At 35.5% G+C, this 13,614-nt stretch overlaps 1 protein-coding gene across 2 annotated transcripts; it reads right to left on the bottom strand.

Moving 5' to 3' along the window:
• Positions 1 to 594: 594 nt before the first annotated feature.
• Positions 595 to 7,533, bottom strand: LOC128242502 (uncharacterized). Of its 2 annotated transcripts, none has more exons than XM_052959671.1 (2): positions 6,534 to 7,533; positions 595 to 915 (listed from the first exon to the last, which is right to left on the bottom strand). In XM_052959671.1, exon 1 carries the CDS (start codon positions 7,399 to 7,401, stop codon positions 6,556 to 6,558), a length of 846 nt encoding a protein of 281 aa, XP_052815631.1. In that variant the 5' UTR covers positions 7,402 to 7,533; the 3' UTR covers positions 595 to 915; positions 6,534 to 6,555. The 2 variants fall into 2 exon arrangements, with proteins under 2 accessions (XP_052815631.1, XP_052815632.1); XM_052959672.1 differs by lacking the exon at positions 595 to 915 and adding an exon at positions 3,099 to 5,244.
• Positions 7,534 to 13,614: the final 6,081 nt, after the last annotated feature.

Raw genomic sequence — 13,614 nt, 5'->3', positions numbered from 1 at the left:
CTGCCTTAACTATAAAACAACTGCATACATTAATTTTAAAAGACATGAACATTGACAATAAAAGCCAATTAATTAAAATTGTTCTATTAAAACTGTATCCCTTAAACATGTCATATTACGAATAATGAACTTTATAATGATATGTTTTTGTTTTTCTCTAACTTTCGTTGTTCCTGCTCCTCTTCGCGTTTCGGTCCCTCAAAGGTTCGCTTCTACTCACAGCAACGCTTCTCACGCGTGGCTCCCGACTCTCGCAATCGGCATGTCTGCGTTCGTCCAAAACCCCGAAAATGTTATGAACCTTCCTCTCTATCCTCTGGACTTCCTGCAGGGTTGAACGCTCGAGTTGTTGCTAATGGTAAATACCGGCATTATGGACCCATTACTGGAGTTACTCACATTCTCGCACGAAAGTGAGTTGAACAGACCAAACGGATCACTCAAAAGCGCCTTGTTGGTTGGTATGTATACTGGTCAAATGTTGGTGGGCGGCCTGCTCACTGTTGAAAACGGTCCAGGCTGATCGAGCCAAGCCGGGAATGGCGACTCGTCTTGAAAGTCCTCAAGGAGACCAGCATCCGAAACTATCCTAGGCTTAGCTACCTCATTCACCTGAACTAAGTCGTCCTCAGTTACATGGAGTGGGCATTCCACTCGGATAAGTATACTTCAGTAGACGACGACTGTCCTGGAACGCTCCTGGGCCTCCTTGTGGCGAGCATACCTCTCATTGTGCTTCTTCAGTGTAACACCATCCTGGCATCGAAATTTGCAAAGTGTGAATCTGAAGGGCATCCGTTCCAAAGGCACATGGTCCTGTAGGATATGTCCCACTACCCGCTCCTTCCTGTCCTGTTTCCCACATCGTACGCATTGCCACGTCTTTTGCTGTTTCTCTGCTTCGCTACTGTTCATCTGTAATATAAATGGTAATAAAGAAATAAGTCATGGTGTTCTAAAACGTACTTATCGCTCATCGTGCCAGTGCCTTTGCCCGTATAAACGCGACAAACTTGCGCCCGTTTTGTTTATCCGCTCTTTTCGGCCGGCAATTTTTTTGTTGTTGTTGTTTTAGGCATTACGTGCGTGCGATTTTTACCCACTTCGGGATAGAGTGACCACGTTACCGTTTAATCTTATTATGATGAACCAAACGCTCGGTGCCACTCTTGTCTAGCTGCAATGAAAAAAATATTGTTGACCGTTTTTCCTTCACCAGGAACGGCCCGTCGTACGTCCTCTGTAGTGTTGGTGCCACACCTACCTTGCGAGTGTCATGCAGACACCAGACTACATCTCTTACCTGAAAATTGTTAAAACTCAGCTTTCCATCATACACTTCTTTGCTTCGCTTCTCCTCTTTTTCTATGTGTTTCCTAGCAACCTCATGAGCGTATAACATCTTTCTGCTCAGGCCTGTAGCATATCCCCCCTCGTCAGCTACATGTTCTCGTGCGTTCGAAAATTGCAAGTCTGCCGGTAGTCTAACTTCCCGACCAAGTGCGAGTATGATAGGCGTCAGCTTCGTCGTCTGGTGTGGAGATGCAAATCCCAATCGTCTTGTTTTTGTCGCTGAGGTAAGCCTTGATCATTTTAAGTAGGGTTTGGTTAGCTCCTTCCACCTGACCATTCCCTCTTGGGTTTTGCGCACTTGTCCTAGATTTTCTGACCTCAAGCAATGTACATAATTCCTTAAAAAGCCGACTTTTAAAAGTTGTTCCATGATCCCTGGGCAGTACAAGTGGTGTGCCCCAACAGCTAACGATGTAGTCGACGACTAACCATGCACAGATATTGGTGGTCTGGGTTGGAACAGGGATGACCACTATGTATTTGGTAAATACGTCGGTTAAGACTAGGATGTGGCGATTACCTCGACTTGTCTCTGAAAATAGGCCCATGAAGTCAAGGGCAACAATGTCCCAAGGCGCACCGGATCGTACATGTCATATTGGTGCTCTGAGTGGTTTTGGCGGCTTCTTATCCGCTTCACATAAATCACATAAATCATTTTGTAATAAAACAATGTAATATAAATTAAAAGCTGATATGAAAAAATATTTAAAGATAACGTTGCAAAGCATTTAGTTTTCAAACCTGTAACTTGTGCAATATATGAGGTCTTGGGTAAAAAAACACGGTAATAGGAATCGAACAAAAATAAATTACATAGGCAATATTCATACTTTTATAATTGATCTAAGAAAGCACACCACCGTTGGCTAGGCATTCTTCAACGTTGAAACGTCTCTAAATAATGGTTGGTCTCAATGTATTGCAAACGTTAAGATTTCGATGTTAAAAAAACTGTGAAGTGTATAGTTACGCAAACTTAGGTCTTAGGCTTACATTCTTGTCAGGTAGAAATTATTGCAAATAAGTTTTATACTCTCTCGAGATTGTAGTTAAGCGCTCATGAATTACGAAGATCCATACAAAAACAATTCCAATCTATATGTCCCCATTCTGCACAGTGATTTGTAAAGATTTATAGAGACTATTTTATAATTAAAAACAACAACAAAACAGATTTTAAATGGAAATGTCAAAACATAATACATATCTCTAAGGATTTCTTTTCACATATTGTTCAGGTATTTAAAGCGATAGAAAATATAATACACATTGTTACGCTGTTAATGTTGAAACCACGTTATCTTTTATACATTGAATGAATTACATCTTCGATGATTTGACGTTTTTTCAACGTTCGATGCCGCGACGTTCGATTTGGATTGTGAAAAGTTGGTTGTCGCACCAGTTCCACTTTTATTTGGCCAACAATACTTTGATTTTTAAATACAGTGCTGCTTGCTAAGGAAATAAGTGTATATGATTTGATAGAAAAAGGGTGTATGAAATATAGGAATCAGAACCAGAATCAGAATGTATTTTATTTGTATTATTTCAAAATAACCTCCAAACGTCAATAAGGGATTGTTTGAACCAGATTAAATGTCTATTAATACATTATTATTTCAAACTCAAACTATTTTTCAAAATTCAATATTAATACGAAAAACTACAGTAACAAGCTCATTAGCGTTTAAACAATTTAAACATTAAATTTGAAAACTGAAGTAAATAGTTAAAATAAAAGGTAAATCACATACATTTAGCAAAATTTGCAGGAAAAAAAATGCATTTCAAGAAACATGTTTCCTTAGTTGAATGAACAAATACTATAAACATATAATATATTCCCAAGCAAGAAACAGTTTTGGACGTGGATTAACATGTGTATCATATCATTACCACAGATGTTGGTTTTTAAGTAATCTCTGAACTATAAACCTTGTTATTTTTGAGACAACAGCATCTTTTTGTTTTATTTTACAATTGATATTTATATGAAAAACTACAGAAACTAGCTACCTAGTCAAAAATGTTAACATAAACCCCGTTTGCAAGGTTTGTTTATCAAGGATTGTTAGGTACCGCCTTGGAACGGTCCGTAAAATGTTAATTTACTGGGGTTAAAACCAGTTTGTGTGCATAACTTCACTCTCATCCAAACAATCCCAAAGTAAAAACGTTAATGGTAAATTTGATCAAAGTATGAATAAACTTGGGAAAACATAAACTCCGTTAAATCGGGGGAAACATTAACTCGGTTTAATAGCACAGGGAAACGCCATAGACATAAAACACATAACCAATCACAAACCAGAAACATGGAAAAATATCACAAAACTCCGCAAACAACTCAGAACATGGTTCCTTATTCCCTATTTCTTATTCAAACTCGAATAAGGAACAAAAACAGTGATTTTTCATCTTCTTTATTTATACTTTTTTATCAAATAGCTAAGCAGAAGTGGTTCCAAAAAAGTTTGCTGAAATGCATTGCATATTTAAGAGGACTAACGCTCTTAAAGTGAAACGTAACAAACTCCGGATAAGGAATAGAAACCTTGTTCACGTAAAAATATAACGTTTTATCTATTTTTGATAAAATTTCAATGCAGCAGTGGTCCACATGAAATGTTTGCAGAAATGCATTATATGTTCAAGCGGATTTTAGAACTTGAAGTTCTTTGAAAACGCTCCAAAATCCGAATAAGGAACATAATTCTGGAAAAAAACTCAATTTCAAAGTGTTTAATTTGCTCATTTGTTTACGAAAACTCAATGCCATATTGACCTTAACAAATAGTTTGAACAAATGCAATGTCTAATTCAGCGGGATGCAGCGCTTCAAAAACAATTTAACGTATCCCAACAATCGTTAATATAGATAAAACGCAAAAGGTAAATCTTATCAAAGTATTCCTTACCTTTAGGAAACTTATCAATAAAACAAATACCAATAAACGTATAGGCAAACCCCGTCTAAGTACGTCTATGATTAGAGATCCCAACTCTATCTGCAGACGGAGGGATACAATTCAGAGCACCTAATGCAAACACTTTTCAAAGATACGATGCAGTCGTTGTTAGAAACTATAAACATCCCACACAGTCTGCTTTATAAAATAAAAGGTTTAAAACTGTGTGATCATAGAGTTTCATAATAAAAAGCATCATTATACTAAAACTGGTAACAAATAGGGAAAACATTATTAAAAATAAAAGCTTTCTTCTCAATTATGTCGACACTTATGTTTTGTGCATTATTCACATGTTTTCTTTCAATGCACAACATATTTGGACTTTGTTTATTATGATCATGCTCGAATTGTTTTGAACTGAATTAATTGTAAATGATCGAAACGAAATTTGTCTTAACCAAAGCATATATTATATTTTGATTTCTGATGGAAAGTCACATACCCCACACTGTACCCCATATGACACCTCTTTTATATCAGTTTATTCATATTTTATTTTTCATCTCTGTCAAAAGTATAAATATTATATATTTCATGAAAACAATGAAAAAAGAACACATGTGTGCGGCTACACATTATTACAAATGCCATTATTTAATGCCAAATGCTGAGTCTGTCCCTAAATTGTATCTGTTTATTAAACAGATAGGTCAGCTATTGATGCACAAAATCTTACTCTTTCTCATATGAGGCAATACCAAATATTCTGAGCCTTCGATGTCCATCTTCATAGAGACTCCTTTTGATTTCAAAGGATTTATTGTTTCCACAAGGAATTTGACTCTATCCACTATGTGTACCTTATATCTTGTCAGTTTGGCCTTATTGTTGATGGCTTGATCTAAAATTCCAGCACCGTAATCCAGATTAAAATTCGTTTCCGAAAGTATTGTTAATATGGCATTGTTCCTATCTGAAACAGCAAGGTGGTAAAAATGAACTTGGAAGCCCTTGTTTTGTACGACTCTTCAATACATTTTAGTCTCTCCATATGTCTCCGGTTCGCTTCAAAGCCAAATGCACAGGCGTTGGATATTTCCCGAAACTCGGTCGAATACGGGGGTAATAGAAGCGTTTGGATGAATAATAGGTTCAAGCAATTTCCGAACTTGCACACTTTAGTTTGAACCCAAATCCAGAAAGACTTCCCGACTATCGCGCACTGCATTGTCATTAATTTAGTTGAGTTAACATGGATTTTTCAAGTCGTCCATAATAAATGCAATTATATCTAAAATGAGTTGAGATTATAAGTAAACCGAGAACCCAAAAGACGACAATCGTTTTACCAATAAAGTTCACGCCTGATGTTTTACACAAATCACATTAAATGCACGAATCTTTACAGTTCCTTAGATTTAAGTTGTTTCTATGTACAATGTACAAAGCCTGATGTTGAAAATAAAAATATATCACGGTATGTTACTAGCTTGGTTGACAAGAAATTGTTATCCATTACTAAACAACGATACTTGGGTAGGGTTTAGGTTTCACATTTTACTACCTGAACTGTTCGTATTCACATTCTGCCTAATAGTGGAAAAGTGCCGACAGAGAAGATCATTTTGTTAAAGTATCATCTCTTAACTTGTTTTTAATTCTATTTTAGTCTTGTATCGATTTATTTATTAAACTATGTAATTTACATTTCATATTATCACCTTGATATGTTTTTTATTTGTATTGTAACCGATTACATGCAAAGATGCTTCTAAAAGCCTTTTCAAGAACACGCTGAATTTTACTTGGTATCCGTGATGATATGAGGATTAATGAATGTGCAAACCAATAAAAATACGCACACTAATTTGTTACAGATATAATTGCAAATAAGTATACATTAAGATATAGTTTGACTTATATGGAGGTAAATACTTACATCAACATGCAAACGTGACGTCATGGTATACATGTAAAAATAGTAAACACGTCATTTATACTTCAATTAGATAAGATGGAACAAAAATGCGCAGGCATACTCATTAATTCCTAGCCACCTGAACGTCACAATAAGCGTCATCATATTCAAAAATAACTTGTCAAATGATTTGTATGGCATATATAATAGGGCTTATATTTTGAATATAGAAATTATAAATACATTGTGTATGATGTTATGGCCATACAATCTGGTTTGACCATCCAGGAGACACATGCTCCAGTTAACTCGGGTTTCACTAACTGTTCCTAGGCATTTATTACCTCATATATCGTCAGCTATTGATCAGCTATCCGGATTTATTGCTACGTCCAAGTTATATGATTCATCGTCAAGCGGAAAAACACTTGTAGGAACGCACGATTGTAGTTTTAAGTTTTGCTTGAATTTGCTCAGGTCCAGTGACGTTTTGAGTGGTTTTCGTGCCCATTCGTGGAGTTCGATACCTGCTGAAGTGATGATATCTTTGCACAAAATATTATTCTTTATCATATGAGGCAATACCAAATACTCTGAGCCTTCAATGTCCATCTTCATAAAAACTGCCTTTGATTTCAAAGGATTTATTATTTCTACGATGAATCTCACTATATCCACTGTGTGTACCTTATACTTTGTCATGTTTGCCTTATTGTTGATGGCTTGATCTATAATTCCAGCTCCCCAATCCAGATCAAAATTTGTTTCCGAAAATATTGTCACTGTGTCATTGTCCCTATCTGAAACAGCAAGGTGGTAAAAATCCACTCGGAAGTCTTTGTTTTTGTACGACTCTTCAATAAATTTTAGCCTCTTCATGTGTCTCGGGTTCGCTTCAAAGCCAAATGCACATGCATATCTTTGCCTTTCGGAGATATTTCCAAAAACTCGGTCGAATACGGGGATAATAGAAGCGTTTGGATAAAGATTAGGTTCAAATAACTTCCGAATTTGCACACCTTTGTTTGAACCCAAATCCAGAAAGACATACCGACATGCGCGCACTTCATTGTCATTATCTATATTGCTTCTTTGAGTTAACATGGATTGTCCAAGTCGTCCGTCATAAATGTAATTGTATTTGAAATGAATTGTGATAATGAGTAAACCGAGAACACACAATACGACACTCGTTTTACAAACATATTTCATACCTGATGTTTTACACAAATCACCAAAAATGCACGAAACTTAACAGTTCTTTACATTTAAGTTGTTTTTATGCATAATGTATAAAGCCCGATTTTGACAGAAACCTGAGATCACGGTATGTTATGGGCTCGGTTGACACGAAAATGTTATCCATTACGAAACAATTTTATTTGGGTAGAGTTTTGGGTCAACATTTTACTTCCTGAACTCTTCGTATTTACATTCTGCCAAGTAGTGGAAAGATAAGACAGAGAAGACCATTTCGTTGAAAGGTATCATCTCTTAAATTTTAGTTTACATTTATATTATCAACTTCATATGATTTTAATTTGTTTTATAACTGACAACATACAATATGCCACTAATAGTAATAGCCCTTTCAAGTACAAACTCGATTTTACAGTGAACAGGAATCATAATTCGATGCTTTCATTTCAAATATTTACTCTTGATATTTCCGTATTCCATCTTTTTTTGGTTTCCGTGGTGATATGAGGATTAATGTATATGCAAAACAATAAAAACACGCACACTTAGTACTTAATTAACTACATATATATTTACAAATGATTATACATTAAGATATAGTTTCACGTATATGGACGTTAATACTTACATCAATTTGCAAACGTGTTTCATGGTATACATGTAAAAATAGTAAACACGTCATATAAACATCAATCAGATGGAACACAAATGCGCAGGCATACTCACAAATTCTTGACCACCTGAACGTCAAAATAAGCGTCATCATATTCCAAAAACACTGGTCAAATGATTTGTAGTGGATATATGATGAAGCTTATGTTTTGAATTTTGATATTATAAATAAATATTGTTTGATGTTATGGCCATACAAACTACTTTGATCCTCCAGTAGAGTTGTGCTCCAGTGAACTCGTGTTTCACTGACCTTTCCAAGCCGTTTATCAAATCATCCATCGGTCAAGCTATTTGGGTGAGCTTTGATTGCGGTGTTCGTGTATGCGGTGTTTACACGTTCATACGTTTGTGTCTCTAGCTCTTTGTTTTTTGGGCCCTTTACATGTGCCGATAAACACAGTTTTTACCATTGTAGAATAGACGAATTATAATGTCAACAAAATATACAACAAAAAAACTGTCAATTTAACTTATTGAACCAGCGCAATCATTGGAAGAGACCTATATAAGGCAAACAAACAATTTGGTGTTTTGAGTTGTGTTTTAATTTTTAGTGATTTGCTTGCGCTTCGATAAAAGGGACTAGACAAGTGTAAACAAATGAAACGTATTGCTCATAACATACGTGGCAACTCTTGGTAAATTTCCATTTTTTTCATTGTTCGACTTTAAATACATACGGCAACTTTTTGAGGTATGTTTAAAAAGCCTTCTGGACTTGCAACTGTAAGTATCGTAGTCTAATTAAAAATAATCTATGAAGAAAATCAACATATTTAGATCAAATATTTGTGCCAAATATACAGCATTTTTCAAACACGAAGACACATCTGATTACGAACAAATATATGGGTATTTAACCGTTATGAAATGAACAAACTAATTGACAAAGTATATTCTTAAACAATGCTCATATTTATGCAAAGTAAACGTTATTGAATATTAGTCTCGAAATAGACAGTCACGAAAATTGCCATCAAACTACGTTCATGGAGGTCTACACTATTGGTTCAAATACAGAAAAATGATACCAAATGGCATCTACTCTAATAGAAAACACTTTAGTGCAGTGTTAAATATAAACACAACAAAATTGTTTTCTCTTAAAACTTGATCAGTACCTGCCCTAAATGTAGGCTCATCTCCCTTGAGTATTTGCGTTTCCCTACATTTTTTTTTAGTTTTGAATTATCCTTCCAGTTGTGAATACCAATTACTTGAAATAAATCTTTACTTTAAGTGAATTGATAAGTGACTTAAAATGTCATCTGATGAGTTGAAATAACAATGTTGAATGGCGTATTCGTGTTTTTTCAATTTCAATACATCTTTACACCAATTTTGTTACACTGTGGCCATCGTAAGAATTGTATTGTGGTTCTTTCCCTTTTTGTACGACAATGCCTCTGATGTGTTACAAAGTACTTGTGTACGACAAAGGCTCTGAAGGTTACAAAGGCTTTTTGTACTTGTGATTTTGATCATCTCTAAATGTTCCATTCGGGCTTTTATGTCCGACAGAGGATCGGGTCAGTTAATGTCATATAGTGGCTCCATTGGTAGAATATTGTATCATTGTTTTGCCATACAGGGGCTCTAGTGACCCGAAGTTCCACCATATGTGCTACGAAGGATTTGATGCGCGATAGAGGCTCCAGTCGTTTGCGCTATAAAGGCTTCCGTGTACACTTGTTGCTCGAGCGTTTCTGCCTTTTGTCGAACAGAGGCTCTATGCAAATGATTAATACGCCAAACAGTGGCTATGGTTAACACTTACGTATGGCTGCCACTTAACAGTTTGTAGCCAGTTAACAGTTGGCAGCCACTTAACAGCCTGTAGCCAGTTTACAGTTGGCAGCCAGCTGACAATTGGCAGCCAGTTTACAGTTGGCTGCCACTTTATATTCAGCCATACATGGTCTAGCTCGCCTTTCCGCAGCCACCTCATGTATGGCTGTCACTTAAAAGTTTGTAGCCAGTTAACAGTTGGCAGCCACTTAATAGCCTGCAGCCAGCTGACAATTGGCAGCCAATTTACAGTCGGCAGCCACTTTATATTTAATATAATGATGTGAGATTAAAAACACCCACCTAGGTTTAGGTTTTTTTTCGTCATGTTTTAAAATGACATTCCAAAATCATGCAAAAATCACGAATCACTAATAAAAAAGTTTATACTTTTATATATATATATAGTAAAGTGCCAGTTCAAGAATCTATATAATCCAATAAAAAATAACATTGCATGGATATTATTTTCTTTGATAAGCCGACCGGTTTCTCTTGTAGCTTATCAGGGCTTATAATAATTGTGTTATTGCTACGCAATAAATACTAAAATACACTGAATTTGAGTTTGGCTTCAAACGACTAATATTTGACTGAATTATGGTTCCTTTTAAGACCATAGCATATATTTGGCCTGAATTTTTAAAAAATATTTTTTCATGCCACCAGATTTCCGGCATAGTTCTCTGCTTCATGGGTTAGACATATACAAAATACAAACTATTACTTAATCATAAATGTGTGATCGCCGTTGAAAAGGATCAAAACTTCGATTGGTGCATTGCATGCCCCATTCTCATGAATTTTAAGAAAAATGAAGACCAAGTTGCAGGTTGCTATTTGGTAGATAGATAATATGGGTTACATCCGTTTCGTGCTAAACTCTCACCATGTATATTGAACAACTATTTTTAAAATATACATGCAACTTCTGTATGTTTCAGTGTCACGTTGTTTCGTTTATGAGAATAAATTCGGTGGTAGGGTTCCAATAAGGGAAAACTACCAAATGAGCAGCATGAAAAAACAGAAACGAATACATTTGCAGTATAAAATAACTGTAAAGACCAGAATGAGCAGCATGAACTATTCGTAAAGAATAGAATGAGTAGCATAAAAAAACTGCAAATTATAGAAAGAACAGCATAAAACAACTGCAAAGTGAATGGTTAGGATAAATTTGATGGTGTATATCTGCATACAATGAAAGAAAGTAGGAACCGACAAACAGAGAAAAACTTCTATTAATGTCTAAGAAGCATTTCGTCAAACAGACAGAGCGTAGATTGTAAATAAAGTTCGTTGTGAAAAGATTCCCTTGCGATACAAAGCTGCAAAACATTTTCAATTAAAAAAAAAACAGGTCTTCAAATTGAAGCTTTAAACAAATCCACCGATGTGCTATACATATGTGTTTAGTAAATACGATATGATAAAAAAAAAATCTGCTTGGGATGCCAGATAAAACGAAATCACTCAAACACTCATCGAAGATGAGACAATGCCGAATTTAGACATTGTGCAAGAAAACTTAATGGCTCTGACCACAATTTAAAGGACCGAAGCACCTGACTAAAAAGAACGATGGAAAGGATCTTCCACAGCTTGAGGCGGGTGAATTCGAATAAAGGAAAAAAGACACAATACATGCAACTCAGAAATTCTTCTTGTCGAACATAAATATGTAAAAATGTATACAATAACTAACTCAGTAAACAGGGCATACGCCCTCACCAGAAGATTGGAAAATTGCAAACTTTTTCGGATTATCTAATGAAAACGTTTTCCCTGTGATTGCTCATATAAACAAACCTTGACTTTGTGGCAATAGGAAAATGTTTTCAACGTCAAAAGACCTATCACATTGGCTCTATCACCTGAATGACATATACATGTGAAATACGCTCCTTCCATAAGCAATAAAAAAATAATATTTTTACGTCTTTTTCTATCGAAATCAAATAGGTCAAATAAGTAGTTCAAATGCCAACAAGTGAACCTAACTTGTCGTACATTAACGTGAAAGCCTGCTTGCGGATAGGACTGATATACACATCTTATTTATTTTATTTCTTTATATCCATTTTTAATTATATACATGTAGAAAACTGAAGGCTGTTAGACTATGTACAGATTAAAACTCTACAAACTTAATGCTTCTACCTAGCCACTGAGTAACCAGTGTTTTTTTTATTATTATTTTTTTTTAATTTAAATATTACAACTGTTATTATATCATCCTGTCACTTTATTTCACACCTCGGCCATGCTTTATGCACGTGCAACGAACAACTGAGGCGCTATCAATGGTCACTTAAACTTATCAGCTCGGGCACCGGAAGGTAACTTGAAATAGTATATTATTTCAAGCTCCCTCCCGTGTCCCTCACATATAAGTATTGCATTAAGAAAACTGTCATCTTCTTTGTTGTTGCCTATATAATACAATGCTAAATAAAATGTTTGTATATTCGACCATCATTTTATGCTATCCAATACTCATCAGAAATTCTTCTTGTCGAACATAAATATGTAAAAATGTATACAATAACTAACTCAGTAAACAGGGTTTACGCCCTCATCAGAAGATTGGAAAATTGCAAACTTTTTCGGATTATCTAATGAAAACGTTTTCCCTGTGATTGCTCATATAAACAAACCTTGACTTTGTGGCAATAGGAAAATGTTTTCAACGTCAAAAGACCTATCACATTGGCTCTATCACCTGAATGACATATACATGTGAAATAGGCTCCATCCATAAGCAATAAAAAAATAATATTTTACGTCTTTTTCTATCGAAATCAAATAGGTCAAATAAGTAGGTCAAATGCCAACAAGTGAACCTAACTTGTCGTACATTAACGTGAAAGCCTGCTTGCGGATATCATCGTTAGAAACCTGTTCTACAGTTACTCTTATATATATATTAGCACACTTAATGAAACGGGCTTTCCTTTTGACGTTTCAGAATTGCATTCGTTAGGTTTCCCGGCATCCCGAAATATGGCCCTTATTTTCATTATAAATTATCGGCCGATTTAGCTGCCATGGTTACAAAGCACGTGCATTTCTGTTATCCATGTACCCCCCCCCCCCCACCCTGAAATTTGCATTCTTCGTTGTGTAACAGTGCTCGTCCATATTCCTCTTTGTATACTAAAAATTCCTAACGTCAAGCCGTGTTACATTGGTTGAACGTGTACCAGTTTTTTAAACGAAACAGGAAATTCTCAAGTTCGCTTCAAGGTTTGTTTTTTGAATATTTCGAGGATGCAGCAATATCTCTCAAATGACTTCGTTTAATCTTGTGATTATTAATTAACAGTCATTTATTCGTTAAGCAACATTTTTGTAGATTAACATTAATGATATCAGCCCTTGCGTTTATAAACGAGTTCCGAGTAGTTATTTTTTAAAGAAATAACTATAATCTTAAATTTCCGCCAGAACAGGCATCATCCGCATGAATGCTACGCAAAGAATATTCTTTACAGTCTATTTCCCTAATTGTCAAAGTTAATTGATCAAACTCATTGCTGTGCATATACTCTTTGCTCAAATCATTTCCTCCAGCTTAAACAAGAATATCACCTTTAGGCAATATAAACGGGTTAAGCGTTCCACATACTCTCGTAACTAAAAGGGCTGTGGTTAGGCCTTATGTACGGCTGACAATTGACAGCCAGCTAACAGTTGGCAGCCAGCAGGCAGCCTGTTAATAGCTAACAGTTGGCATACAGCTGGCAATTGACAACCAGC

The sequence above is a fragment of the Mya arenaria genome, chromosome 8 (assembly GCF_026914265.1).
Source record: "Mya arenaria isolate MELC-2E11 chromosome 8, ASM2691426v1".
In the NCBI taxonomy this organism is placed as follows: domain Eukaryota; kingdom Metazoa; phylum Mollusca; class Bivalvia; order Myida; family Myidae; genus Mya; species Mya arenaria.
The sequence above is the reverse complement of the archived record's forward strand: the minus strand, read 5'-3'. Positions and strand labels throughout refer to the sequence as shown.

Bases quoted from the DNA above. Each gene is read 5' to 3' on its own strand.
- LOC128242502 (XM_052959671.1), bottom strand. From the start codon at position 7,401: ATGAAATATGTTTGTAAAACGAGTGTCGTATTGTGTGTTCTCGGTTTA.